At 40.4% G+C, this 14,320-nt stretch overlaps 1 protein-coding gene across 15 annotated transcripts in view; it reads left to right on the top strand.

The window, feature by feature from the left end:
* Positions 1 to 14,320, top strand: part of MED12L (mediator complex subunit 12L) — a 180,192-nt gene that overhangs the window by 89,165 nt on the left and 76,707 nt on the right. For 14 of the 15 annotated variants that reach the window (XR_014695904.1, XM_084529391.1, XM_084529397.1 and 11 more), the window contains 12 exons: positions 408 to 555; positions 1,149 to 1,267; positions 2,421 to 2,564; positions 3,124 to 3,287; positions 3,787 to 3,918; positions 5,019 to 5,246; positions 7,271 to 7,412; positions 8,261 to 8,381; positions 9,110 to 9,211; positions 11,138 to 11,251; positions 13,318 to 13,517; positions 14,087 to 14,275. Coding sequence is in view for 14 of the 15 variants with exons in the window: in XM_084529391.1 (XP_084385517.1) it covers positions 408 to 555; positions 1,149 to 1,267; positions 2,421 to 2,564; positions 3,124 to 3,287; positions 3,787 to 3,918; positions 5,019 to 5,246; positions 7,271 to 7,412; positions 8,261 to 8,381; positions 9,110 to 9,211; positions 11,138 to 11,251; positions 13,318 to 13,517; positions 14,087 to 14,275 (1,803 nt within the window). In the remaining variant the exon portion in view is untranslated. The remainder of the gene's footprint in view (positions 1 to 407; positions 556 to 1,148; positions 1,268 to 2,420; positions 2,565 to 3,123; positions 3,288 to 3,786; positions 3,919 to 5,018; positions 5,247 to 7,270; positions 7,413 to 8,260; positions 8,382 to 9,109; positions 9,212 to 11,137; positions 11,252 to 13,317; positions 13,518 to 14,086; positions 14,276 to 14,320) is intronic. The other variant, XM_084529395.1, reaches the window with a different exon arrangement.

The following is a 14,320-nucleotide window of genomic DNA, read 5'->3' as shown; positions in this document are numbered from 1 at the left end:
TACGTATGTCTATTTCTTTTGGATGTACAGAACACAATTTTGTTGGGGTGCATCTTCTTTTTAATGGATTTGTATGTAGCAAGAGAAGTGATGCAGTTTCTAGACATCTTTTATTTACTGACTTACTACTGAATATCAATCCACGGGGCAGCTAAGGGTGATTACCCTTATGCATCTTCTGACTCTGTCTTTACAGATATTTATAGAATTCATAATACGAAGTTACATTTTTCCCTCTGTATTTTAACCCTTTTCAGTGATTTTCTCCATGTGAATAATCAGATGAGGTGCCCGTTGTGATGAAGAGTTTGTTATTGTGTATTGCAGTCTGGGCTATTGGGTTTCTGCAAGTGATAACAGAAAAAAATAATAAAGAAAAGAGGCTTCATTCCTTCTGGTCTTTTCAGGATGAATCTTCAAGTCATGAGTGTAACCAGCGCATGATTCTTCTTTATGGTGTTGGTAAGGAGCGTGACGAAGCAAGACATCAATTGAAGAAGATTACCAAAGACATCCTGAAAATTCTGAATAAGAAGAGCACTACTGAAACGGGTGGTAAATGCTTTAACAGTGCTGTACGGTAGCCTGTAGAGAAGATCACGGGAGCTGAGGTGCTCAGCAAGTTTGAAGCTGTGCATGTTGATCATTACCTTGGCTTTCCTCCCCTTGACGATCACTGGGTGAGGTGCTGCATTCCCACAGCACAGAGTGCACCTGCTGTGCCGCGGCACCGGGACAGGAGAAGGCTGCTGTGGTTAGAAATCCCTGCGCTGTGGTTAGAAATCCCTATTTAGCAGTATAGCAGTTTGGCTGTCAACACTGCCGTTAGGCTAAAGCCTGGAATATGAGATACTGGCCAGCCCTTACACACATATTCCTTACCTTCCTAGTAACACAATGTGACTATTTGTCAGTTATTATTGAACAGCACCTTCTTGCACTGGAATAATCTTAAAGTAGCTTTTACATTGTTACCTGCTATGCTCTGTATTTACCCCAAGTATTTTTGGAAAACTGAGAGAAGAAGGGTTTTATGTAGTCATGAGTGAAGCTTTAAATTTTTTTAACTGTGTTATAAAGCAGTAATATTGCAGAGCTACTAGGGCTCCATTAGATATAAAATAACCAAAATATTTTTATCTGTTAAGTTGGGGATGAAGGGCAAAAAGCCAGGAAGAACAAACAAGAAGCATTTCCAACCCTTGAGACGGTGTTCACAAAACTACAGCAACTGTCATATTTTGATCAACATCAGGTGACATCTCAGGTACTTCCCATGTATAAAATTGTAGCCTTTTATATTCTGCTGTAGAGAGATCAAATAGGAAGCGAATCTAGGTTTTTAGAAATGTTTTGTATGTACCAAGAATTTTGAGTGCACTGCTTCTTTGAAGGCAAGAGAAAAAAATGTACACTGGCATTTTAGAATATCTGTTTCAGTAGGTATTTGGTGGTTTGTTTTGGTTTATTTGGACTTTTTTATTAATTTTAAGAAGCTTTGAGGGCTGTTATAGGTGTCATGATTTTTTAAGTGAAAAATTTGAAATCAGTTTTCCATTTCAGTTAATATTATTGTTTAGGGATCACTGGTAAATTAGATACCTGTCAGTCAATCTCTCGTGTATGTAAAAGGTATGTTACTGCATCTGTGTGCATGTAGGATGGTGAGCTCTCTTCTATGTATTTGTGCAACAAACTGACTGTCTCTTTGAGAAACAGATGGATAGTACAGTTTGTTCTTTTTAAATTTATAGTTAACATTTAGCATTAAAAAACTATGTTAGGGGCTGACTTGAGAACGTAACTTATTTTAAATGACAAGCCCGTTTTTCCTGATTTGTATCAGGACTTATGTGCAAATGTATCTGCATAGGTTTTCATTACTTCTAGTTACTGTTTTAAAGTATTTTTCAATAACCTCAGGCTAGCCTAAGAAACAAAGTAAAAGAGGTTCGTGTTTGATACTTAATTTATAACACATCACTAGATCTGGTGTTCTGAATGAATTCATTACATTTGTTTTGTTTGCAGGATATCGTTTGAGTAATTATTTCAATAAAACAGCACAACACAGTAGGATGAAAATAGATTTTGTCTTTCCTTTAAACAAAAATTGAATTTTAAAAAGATCCCACAGAGTAAAAAAGTAATTATTGTAGGTATTAATATCAATTTGACATTTAGCTATAAAGCAGTAGACCAGCATTTTTCTGCTTTGTCTATGTAGCAAATAAAAGTGTTACAACTGACTTGCATGATGGTAAAGATATACTCTGTACTTATGCATGATTTGTTAGTGCTTTTATCTGCAAAATGCTGTAATTTGCTATTACCAATTAACAAATTTAGTACTTTTGGAGCACTAGTGTATCTGAGAAGTCGTCAGTTATCATACAACTTTTCAACATTTATTTTCACAGATCTCCAGTAATGTTCTCGAACAAATAACTAGTTTTGCCTCAGGAACATCATATCATCTTCCCTTGGCTCACCACATACAACTTATCTTTGATCTCATGGAACCAGCACTGAACATCAATGGACTGATAGACTTTGCAATACAGGTAAGAAGAGTTAATTTTATTAATACGTTCATCAGGACAAAGCTGTGATACATTTTTAAGTAAAATCAGGAAAAAAAAAAAAAAGAAAAAAAAAAAAACACAAACCAATTATATTCTCCTGATCTGCTGTCATGAGACTTTCTCTCTTTCAGTTTCCTAACCTCTGAAAAAACTACCCAGATACTTCCCCTTCTGTCCTACTCGCTGACCATTACGGGCAGTGAACAGATCTACTTTATTTAAAAAAAATAAATATATATATATATAGTTAATAAAAAAATGGATTATTTTAGCACAATATATTTTAGTATGGGCTTCACTGTTTCAGGCGCAAGCATCTTATTACACTGTAAAGCATGTAGGTGCCAGAAATATTGTGTTCTTCTGAAAATAGTTCTGAGGGACGTTCTGTACTTGTAACAGTTGATTTTGCTGCCTCTTTCCTTTGTTCTTTAGTGAAAAAGATTTTGTTTTGGCTTGCCATGTAGTATTTCCTTAATTTATTTTTTTGAAGTTGGAAGTTATTTTCAGCTGTTTGTTTTTGTGTATGTGTTTTTAGCTGCTGAACGAGCTGAGTGTTGTGGAGGCAGAGCTGCTGCTGAAGTCATCCAGCCTGGCAGGAAGCTACACAACAGGACTGTGTGTTTGCATTGTTGCTGTCCTGCGGCGTTATCATGCCTGCCTCATTCTCAACTCGGAGCAAACTGCGCAAGTATTCGAAGGGTACGTGGCAGCTACACTTTTCCAAAAAAGTATTTCTTCTGTTCTCTTCTAAACAAAAAATGTGTGTAGGTTCAGGTAGTGAGACCAAGCAGTGCATGGCACTGGAAGCTGCTGCAGCATTGCTGGAAGGCTGCAAGCAAGCTCAGGTCTGTGCTTGCTCTAATGCCGAGCAGACGGCTCAACTGCAGCCTGCTCCCTCCTGCTGGTATGACCTGTGCCCTTGGTAGCCTAGGAATAGGTGGGAGTTGTATATCTCATTTTTTTACCCATTCATTTGATTCTTCCCTGGGCTCCCCTCCCTGGAGGGAGTTCTGTCTGTCCTCTCTGGAGCCCATGTAAACTCACAGGTGACACCAAACTTCAAATGAGCCCATCAGTTTGTAGATGCAACGTTTGTAATCATGTTACCTAGCTAATGGGGTTTATACAACATGTAACAGGATGAGATGCATTTCTAAGCTGTGTTGGAATGGACTCAGAATGGTTTCTATCTTTGCAGGTTGTGTGGGGTGGTCAAGCACGTTGTTAATCCCTCAGAATGTTCCTCCCCAGAAAGGTGTATTTTAGCTTACCTCTATGACCTGTATGTATCCTGTAGTCACCTGAGAAGCAAGTTTGGAGACCTCTTCAGGTGGGTGGTAACGCGATTTTTCTTATTACTGCCTAACCTGTAGGCTGATGCAGACTCCTGTTTTCAGTTAAGTTTGCTGTCAATGGAAAATACCCCATTGCCTTTGCTGCTTTACCTTTATGGATGAAATCCTATTGCGTGTGCCAAGTGCGGCAGCACAGCACGTGGACCTGAGCCCGTGAAGTCCTTGTGTTTGTGCCAGTACCTGCCGTGGAGGAGCTATTGCTGGGGGCCCTCCTCGCTGTGCTGTGGTTAGCAGTGCAGGGAGCACGTGTGGTGCAAGGGCAGTGGGGACCATCAGCACTGGGTCAGCTGCTGCGGCAGCCGTGACACAGCTTTGGACCCTCCCCCTGCCTTCACTTTCATAGGTTTTAATGGAGCTGATTTGTTTTCCGTAATACTGCAAGAGATTGACCAAAATTCTTCTAACATTGGATAGAAAATCAATGAAGTTTGTCTGTGTGGATGCTGTTCCCAGCTATGGTATAAGATCTAACACTTGAGACAAACACTCCTTAGACTATTTTGTGTGTGAAATTTATGTTCTTCTCTAATAGTATATTTCTATGTTTCCACCCCCACCACCAAATAAAGCAAATTAACATATAGGTATTGCTAGCCTTTATTATTTCTTGGTCTTTTGTCATAATTTTAAATGCCAAAACATGACTTTTATGTATCTTTTCTCTGTTTACTGACTTCATCCTTCAGAAAGTTGTCAATTGTGTCACATTATTACTAGATATAGGGGGGAGGTAAGTTAGATAAGTTTTTACATTTTCCTGTAACTAATTCTGCTTACCGCTGCTGCAGTTCGTTGTGTCATAACAAATGAGGAGGGAGAGCAGTGTTACGAAGCACCATTATAGCTCACTGGAAAGGCCTGTGGTGTTCTGGGAAGTTACTGCGCAAAAGGAACGTGTGTGGGTTCCTTTATCCAGCCACTCACCATGGCAGTAGATGTCATAGAAGCTTCTTATAAAAACGAGATTGTGTACAGAATGGTAATCAAACTAGAACTTTCTGCCCCCACATGGTATGTTCAATAGTATTTGTGCAAAATACTTTTTTTGGGCAACTCTCTCTTTTTTGGTCCTCAGTAGTGCCTGTTCTAAGGTGAAGCAAACAATATACAGCAATGTTCAGCCTTCAAATTCCAATCTGCTGTGGGACCCAGAGTTCATGCTAGATTTTATCGAGAATCCTTCAGCTCATAGCATTAACTACTCAATGCTGGGCAAGATCCTGAGTGATAACGCAGCCAACCGCTACAGCTTTGTCTGCAATGCACTAATGAATGTGTGTATGGGGCATCAAGATGCAGGAAGGTAAGGCAAACCCTTCTGGAATTGGAACTGTATGGATTTTTACATGATACAGGTGAGGCTTCCTTTCGCCTGCTTGCTTTGTGTCTTTGTTGCAATCATTTTCATTCATTACTCTTTGTGATTGCTGAAAGCTTATTTTGTCAGTTTCCCTTCACTTTCATTCATTAAATCAATCTGCATAGTTTAACAGAAGGGATTAATGAGTAGGAAGTACTCACTGTAGGACAAGCAGTAAGCTTTTTGTACCAGTAGGTGTACTGCTCCAGGTAGGATGGCCCAGCACAGTGTTTAACCGTTAGATGCCTGTAAATGAAGGAAGGTTCTGCACTAGGTTGCTTCCTTCTGATGCAATTGATGTTTAAATCATTAAATATCGTAATTTAATTTTTCATAGTGAAATTCATCTTTGCATGTAATATGTAACGTGTCAAAATCTTTTGTATAAAGTATTAACTTTTATTAAATAGAAGCTACTAGAGTTATAACAACTGTCAGTTATATTTTAAGAGTAGTTTAGACCTCATGGTGCATGATTCCATCAGCTCTCCAACAATTCAAGTTTAGGATGAGATCAGCACTTAGCAGGTTTTCCTGCTTTGTTTTGCTGTGGCTGTCTTCTGACACCAGCAGGTGCTGCCTTTTGTCACCATACCGTGCAGCTTCTGTCTGATCCTGTGTGTCACTTCTTGGACCTTACGGCTGTTAGATCTTTCTAGATGATCTCAAGGTACAGACAAGAAGTATTGTGAAGAACTCGTGCAGTAAAATTACTAACATCAGCATTGAGGTTTCCACTGACAGTACATTTTCTGTCATAATTCATACATTCTTTTCTCAATTGCTTCCTCTTTCCTCTGTATATAGACCGTCTTCTTGTGCAAATGCGGCGTTACGGTGTTGAAACTTTTTGCCCTAGTTTCTTGTTCTGCAGTCCCTGATGCAGGTTGAAGTGGGCACCAATTTTGGATCTAGCATTTATCCTGCCTCCAGGACCTTATTCCTCTTAAACAATGAAAATCACCAGAATTTGCTGTTCTGTTCCAATTATGTTCCAATTTTTAGTAAGAAATTCTTAATCCTGATAGTTAGGCCTAGGTGCAGCAGTAGCTGACCATCTTTGTTAAGGTTACTGACAGATCACAAAACCTGAGGAAATGGGGATTTTTTTTCTTTTCCTGATTGGCTTCTGCCCAAAGCGTGTGCTGTTCCTGTACCCTTCTCCCCGTCCCCAGTCTGAAGCCATCTAGGAGATGGGGGGCACCTTTGGAGAGCAGAGCAGCCAAGCAGCAGCGATTCTGTAGACCAGCAACATCCACATGTGGCTGAACGAGTTTCGCTGTGGAACAGGGAAAAAATAACTTGCACTGGGATGAGTCAGCTCTGCTCTGTTTTTTGCCGTGTTACCCAACTCTGAGTCACACACTGAATCACACGTTGCACAGTGTGCAGTCGGTCAAATGAAATCCATTCATGCCGTTTGATTTCGTGTCCCTCTCCTTCCCCCTAAGCAGCAGCGCTGGGCTGGCGCAGTGCACCGCCCCGGGGGCTGGGGCCATGCACCACCTACACTGCTGCCCGGTGGCCTGTGAGCGAGGACAGAGCTGCTGCCTGCAGGGCCGTGCTGAGCACAGCCCCGCGTGCCTGGACAGGGAGGGAGGGCACCCATCTGCCGCGGGGGGCTGCGGGCGGCGGGGCTTTGGCTCTCCGTCCCTCTTTTTGGGCGGCTCAGCACAGGCAGGGGAGCGAGTACCAGGGCAAGGTGCACAGAGTTGGGCTCACAGAAAATAAAGGTCCCACGCTGCTGTGTGTGAGTGCAAGCTGCGTGTTGCTTGTAGGTGCGGCAGTTGTCCACAGCCGAATCGCACTAGGTTACATGTACTAGGAGCGTAATCACCTTTGGACATTACCCTCCCCTTAAGTAAGGAAACACCGGTTCTTCTGTCAGACATCGATTTCCTTTGACCTAAATATTAATTGTATTCAAAAGATCTTGCTTCTGTATTTGTTTTTCTCTTCTCTCGTAGGATTAATGACATAGCAAACCTTTGTGCGGAGCTGACGGCATGCTGCACGGTGCTGAGCTCAGAGTGGCTAGGGGTTGTAAAAGCTCTTTGCTGCTCTTCAAATCATGTGTGGGGTTTCAATGATCTGCTCTGCAGCGTCGATGTAAGTCCACACTGTCTTCTAAAGTACCTGTTAAACTTACTTACCTCAGGTGCACTTAGAGGTATAGTAAGGTCTCCATTCAGTGCATAATGCTGGGCACAAAGTTGGTCCTATGTCCATCAGTTTTCAAGGCATTTCATGAGGTTCCTGATTGATTTTTATTCTTCCCTACATCTTCAGCATGAACGTAAAATTTGGGCAGTGCTTAGAGATTTCTCTTTGTCAGCATTTTTTTCTTACTTTATTATGGAATGTTACAGAATATTGGAGGTGCTCTTGGAAAGGAGCAGATGTTGGCATACTTTTCCTGAAGTGCTGATGGATGTGTAAATAACTGTTTTAAAGACCCCGTGTTCGGTGTTGGTTCTTAAATTGTAGAGTTTGTGGTACATTTTGCTGTTCTTAACTCAACTGGTATAAGTTACCATAGCCTTGTTAAGTCAGCAGGATTATGGTGACTAACGTTATTCAATATCTGATCCAATATATTGATCTGCAATTTAGGAACAGATTGCAGCTGTGTACATTGGGGACGTATTCTTGTCCTTAAGCTAAGGAATGAGTGTTGGTATTATCAATTTTTATAGAATGATAAAATTGTCCCAGGTTTTTATAGGATGAGTGGGTTTAATTTTGGAATTAATTTGTGCTATTTGAAATAGGTCTGTGTTAAAGTTTAGTTCAAAGCTATCATTATTTGTCATTAAAAGTTTGGTAATGCACTAAAATGTGGAGACAGATGCATATGTGTGTACATTTTGCTCTTTATTCTAATATTTAATTCTTTAATAATCATGGCAGCAAGATGTGCACTGCCACGTGAAGCATAGCAATGTTTTTCTTTCCAGGTGAGTGACCTGTCATTCCATGATTCCCTGGCCACTTTCATTGCTATATTGATTGCCCGGCAGTGCTTTTCTCTGGAGGATGTAGTTCAGCACGTTGCACTGCCTTCTCTTCTTGCAGCTGGTAAGAATGTATTCAGAGAAAAACTTAGAATGAAAAACTTAAGACTTTTTAGTGAGCTTCCAATGATTGAATAAGTAGTGAAACGCCACCTGTTGTACATTACAGCGTGTATGTCCCTGCAGTTCGCAAAAGGAGTGCTGCCAGGTTAGATCAGAGAACCCACAGCTGACAAGTGCTGTCAGATTTGTTGACAATGCTCTGTCCTCTTCTGTTATGCAGTATCACCAAATGTCTGCCAGATCTACTTGGGTTGTGCTGTGAAACATTTTGGAAGCTCACCTGTTCTATGTATCCTCTGTAGCCCACAGTGTGCATTTCTCTCTCATTTCCTTCTAGCATCAATTTTCTCTCTGGCACCATCTTTGCATCCACCCTGGAGTACAGCGGCTATGGTCCCCTTTGTTGGTCACATCCCATTTCTTTTCATTTTCTGCCTGGATTTGTTTTTCTTATTTCTTCATTGGCTATCAAAAGGCAGTTTAGCCATGTATTCTCTTCTGCCATTAATTAGGTCCCTTGCTTAACAAAAATCATACTATTCTTTCCTGTGTTTTTTTGTTTGTTTGTTTATTTTTTAATGACTGAAGGCCATAAATGCTGATTCCTGTTGATGAAATTATTGTATTTACATTTAAAATGGGGCTGTGAATTAGAACCTTTCCAGGCCTGCCAGCGTGACTTGTGAGGTCCTGGGTAGATGCCCTATGTCCATGTCCCATATTCCATAGCCTGCGGGGATCCGGATGCTGAGCCTGGGGCCAGGATGACCTGTCGGCTTCTCCTACACCTCTTCAGGACACCCCAGGTCTGCCTCTTTCCACAGGAAACAGGTAAGCTGCCTGCTGCATGGTCCTTTCATTTCAGAGAGTGAATCTGGATGTTTTTGGGTGGCTTCAGATTTCATGTGTGAAAATATCCATGGTGCAATTAGAAATTACAGCCTGCTTAAAATCACAGATTTTTCTCTAGTTAAAAGGTGATGTATACTATTATTTGTTGGAAAAATGTCCTGTGTGTGTCCATGCTGCATGTGGGTCATCCTGCAGTGATGTAGAAACTGATAGGAATACACATAATGCAGCTTGGTAGCCTTGTGTGTAAACTGAAATTATATGTGATTTTAAGTAAGGCACAGTAAAACATCTAGTCCAACAGAAGAAACATGAGGAAAACCGTCCTCAAAATCCATTAATGTATCTTTCCTATTGGATTTTTTTTTAATAATTTTTTAAAATTTGAGTATTCTGTGGTCTGACTTGGGTGGTTTTGCCACAGACCAAAAGAGGAAGGAACAGGGCAAGGAACAAGCACCTGACAGTTAAAACGAAATAACCATTAAAATAACGTGTGTTTTGACTCTTAAGCATTTCAGAAAACTTGATGACAAGACTATTTCTATGGCAAAAATAACCTGAAATTATTTTAAACTCTTAAGTGACGTCAACTTTTTCCATCTAAAAGCAATAGTAGCTTCTTTTTCAACATTCTTCATTCAACAGAAATGAATGAACCTCACTTAACAAATTTGAACAAAATAAGTAAAGGCTGTGAATACTGTCTGAATAACAGAAATACATCACGTGGCTCCAGGCTTCCCTAGAAATAGAAATTAATTTAAATGGAAAGGGAGAGTCATGTTAGAACTCTAGCAGGTAGTACAGATCAAACAAGATGTGACTACATTGCAGACTTCTATTGTGTGTGGCTCAGTTGACCGTTTCAGAAAGGTGGTAGATTTGTCTTTCCTTTCTCCCTCCCTATCTTTCAGTCTGTGTATCTTCTCCTTGAAGTCAGAAAAAGCATTCACTGATGGCTTTGCAGTCTGCTTCTAAACTGTGGGATTAGGCTTAACAGTGCAACAGGCATTTATATTAATTAATTTTGCCTCATTTGTTATGAAGACTAGGTAAAGGAAGTCATTTCCTACATCTGTAAAGTCAAAACCAAAATACACTTCAACATCTCATTGTGGCTAAATTTGCTGTTTATATAGAAACAGTGAAATGACTGGCTCCTTTTTCTATTTAAGTAATTATAACTTATTTTAATATTCGATATTAATACATCACAACAATGTGGCATGGGTTAACCCTGGTGGGCAGCTGAACCCCACTCAACTGCTCACTCACTACACCCTAGGGGAGTAGAGAATTGGAAAGGCAGAAGTGAGAAAACTTGTGGGTTGAGATTAAGACGGTTTAATACATAAAACCAAAGTTGCACATGCAAGCAAAGTAACGCAAGGAATTCATTCACTACTTCCCATTGGTAGGCAGATGTTCAGCCATTTACAAGAAAGCAGGGCTGAACATGCATGATGTTTTTTTCAGAAGACAAATGCCATCACTGACATGCCCTCAGTGACCTGGCTGTCCACCCCCCACCAACTTCTTGTGCGTTCTCAGCCTCCTTGCTGGTGGGACAGTGTGAGAAACAGAAAGGCCTTGACTTTGTAAGGACTGCTCAGCAGCAACAAAACCATCACTGTTATCACCACTGTTTTAATTTCAAATCCAAAACATAGCACCATGCAAGCCTACTGCGAAGAAAACAAACTCTATGCCAGCCAAAACCAGAACACCACGTATCCCACTTGATTTTAACGACTTACCCTTTGGTCTTCAGTTATGACATTCGATTCTTCATTCAGTTATCGTGTTTCTATAGCTGTTTTGGATGAAAAGGAATTTGTACAAAGGAAATTTTAGATGGTAAAGCATAACCATTTTCCAAAAGATTTGCTCTTCTTTCCATAGGGAAATTATTTCCTGGAATTCGTTCTTCTTGTGATCGTCACCTCTTGGCTGCTGCTCACAACAGTATAGAAGTGGGAGCTGTGTTTGCAGTCTTAAAAGCAATTTTGATGCTTGGTAAGATTATGCAGAGCCATGCGTAATGTTTTTGCTCTAGGGCTTGGGTTAAAGTTGTACCGTGATACTTCACATATACTGGGAAAGAAAAGCGCCGGTGACAGAAGAAAAATGTAGATGCTGTATGTGCTTCTGTAGCATATGAGTAGTGTTTCCCCCACAGGTCAAGAGACAGCATTTTTCTCTGGTGAGTCAGCCCCAGCTGATGAGCCTGTAAGCAGATGTGGCTTTTTAACATTTTGACCTCCCCTGCCACCAAGTCCCAGTACGCTTCAAATTCAGGCAAGTCACGCTCAAGAGGAAATAAGGTCTCAGATCACTTTTCCCACCTTTTTCTGTGCTTTCCACGAATTGTGTCTGTCAGTCATTGAGAAACTTAAAAAAGAATCACTGCTAAGCAAAGCAACTCTCCATGAACAAGGAGTGTAATATTTATTCAAACAAATAACTATCTCAGAGTTTTGATTTGGCTTAAGTTCAGGTAAAGCTCTGGGGAACTGTGGTGATGTGTATTTTTGGAGCTAAGTAAACGTCCAATTAAACAAACAAGTTCTCCCAGATGTGCATATACCAACAGAGGTATACCTCCAGCTAGAGTACTAACATTATGTTCTCTGTTGGTCAGTGTCTCAGTACTCTCAAAAACCTCATAGTCCTTAACAACGTGACTATGTTGGGAAAGAAGTTAAGGAAATAGCTAGCAGAGATGGACTGATAGATTGAAAGTGAGCTTGAAATACGTTTATGGCCATTATCTATGTTCTCTGGCTCTTTAGAGTGCTGAGATCTGCTATTTTTCTTCACTAACACTGTGCAGTGTGAACACTTGCTGTTTCATCCCTACACAGGGACATGGTTTGAATAGGGTCTTGGTGCAGGGTGATAAGAAGGAAGATCTGGACACACAGCTTATTTGTGTCTTCACTGCAACTCACATGTCTGTCAGTTTACACTGTCAGTCTCCTTATTTTAATATTTTGCTGGTAGTTGTCGATTTTAGGAAGAAATCCTAGCATAATGTATAAGCAGAGGCCATGGTGTGGAAGTGGATGTTTAAAAGAGTAAATATTTAATGTGGTGCTTAAACAAACCATTTCGCCTTGTCATGCCATGTTAGTTGATGTTGGTGGTAAACTGAGAGGTTTTCTAGGGGATAACTATCATATATGGTCAAACAGGTGTGATCCACAGGAGTTTGTGCTGACTTAACAATTTGGCTATATTAGCCTGCTTTACCTGCATGCTCCTGGAAGGCCTCACAGACTCTAGGGTGTTATTACATGCAGTAGTGTGGGCTATTTTCTGCTATTTTCTCCACTTCTACATGCTGTAGTTGCATCTACTTTCTTGTCCATGGCTGCAAAGCCTTAAACATCAGTTTTAACATAGACTGTTACAGGTCTTATTTTTTGCATCATGTCCTAACTGCTTTTCCTTGCTCCATTGGTCACCCCTGCTTGTTTCAGGCAGATGGTGGTGCAGAGCTGAGCTGATGCCTTGCAGGGAAGATCAGCTCTCCCATGTTTGCCAGGGCTCCCTCACCATGTGCTGCCCTTTTCCATTCCCATGAAGGTCCATCCTTCTGGTGGAAAAGTTTATAGTAAGACAACTGAGGGTACCATCAGTCGAGACTTGTCTCTTGATCTATGGAGTGTTAATAAATCAAAGTAAGAGAGAAGACTTGGAAAAATCAGACATCTGAGAACAATGAGTAACCCAACACTTCCTTATCTGCCAAAGCAAGTCCGTGCATTCGAAGGTGCTCCACTTTCCTGTGGAGCACGGCGGTTTTAGTTGTGCTTGATCTGTATAAATGTTTTTCTGCTTCTGAAATATCCATCAAAAAGATACCATGCAAAATGAAGCAAGCAGACAATACTTTGGCCGTAGCGATTTTCAGATCACTAAAACTTATTGCTTTTTTTTTTTTTTTTTTAAAGAAAAAGCTTTACTCCTGTTACTCCTGTTTTATTCCTCAGCTTGCCTGTGCCTGTGCAGATGTCCCTGTCTAGAGGCATGGGGCCTTGGGTAAAGTTCACTCTGTGCTTGTGTCCTTTGCTCTGCAGGTGATGCCGAGATTGGCAGCAGCAGTGTCAACACCTTGAAGAGCGAGGACTTCACTATGAGAGGCTTATTAGAAGACCTCAATGAGGATGAAATGTGGGGTTCTTCTCACACACTGAAATCATGTGGAAAAGCTGTTTCCATAGAAACTGCTAGTTTAAGCGAGTATGCTAGATATGTGCTAAGAACTATTTGCCAGCAGGTAATTTGTAAAAACTACTCTTCTGTCTTCATTTAGCGAAACAATGGTATTTTATTTGAAAAGGATAACGTATTTTGGTATAAAATGAATGCTGAAATATTTAAATATTTGAGTTCTCTTTGGGTTTCCTGTTTTGGAGCAGAGACATTTAATAGACTGAGTAGTATATTAGTGGGGGAAATAATGGCATAAGTTGGTTGTTAGCGTCTCCCTATGCTCTATCAGATCTGAGGTATTTTTCCTACCTGACTCTCAAGCACTTTGAGAAGACAGTAGGACCACTCCATCAGCTGTCTGTTCAAAGTGCTTTTACAGTAGTCTTTCTTTTATTACAAAGTTGCTTTCAAATTATAGAAGTTCTTCAAAGCTCGGAAGAAATTAATTTTTGAAAACAGTTAACAGTCATACTTTCAGGTGGTACTGAATGACAGATGACGTTTCTAATCTCAGATAAACCATATTTCCCTTTAAGTTTTGCATATAGAAAATCACTTTTCTGCTTAGCTTAACGAAAGGTAATATTTGAACATTGAAACTATCTTCTGAATCTGTTATCTGGTTACTTACAGGAATGGGTTGGAGAACACTGCTTAAAAGAACCTGAGAGGCTATGCACAGACAAAGATCTTATTTTGGATCCTGTTCTTTCAAACAAACAAGCACAGAAACTTCTTCAACTTATCTGCTATCCTCATGGTATTAAAGAATGCACTGAGGGAGACAACCCTCAGAGGCAGCACATCAAACGCATACTTCAGGTAATGCAGTGGAGAAAAAGAAGGTGCAAAAACCACCTGTGAGGT

Source organism: Aythya ferina (genome assembly GCF_964211825.1).
Source record: "Aythya ferina genome assembly, chromosome: 9".
NCBI lineage: Eukaryota > Metazoa > Chordata > Aves > Anseriformes > Anatidae > Aythya > Aythya ferina.
This window is presented reverse-complemented; position numbering and strand designations above follow the sequence as displayed.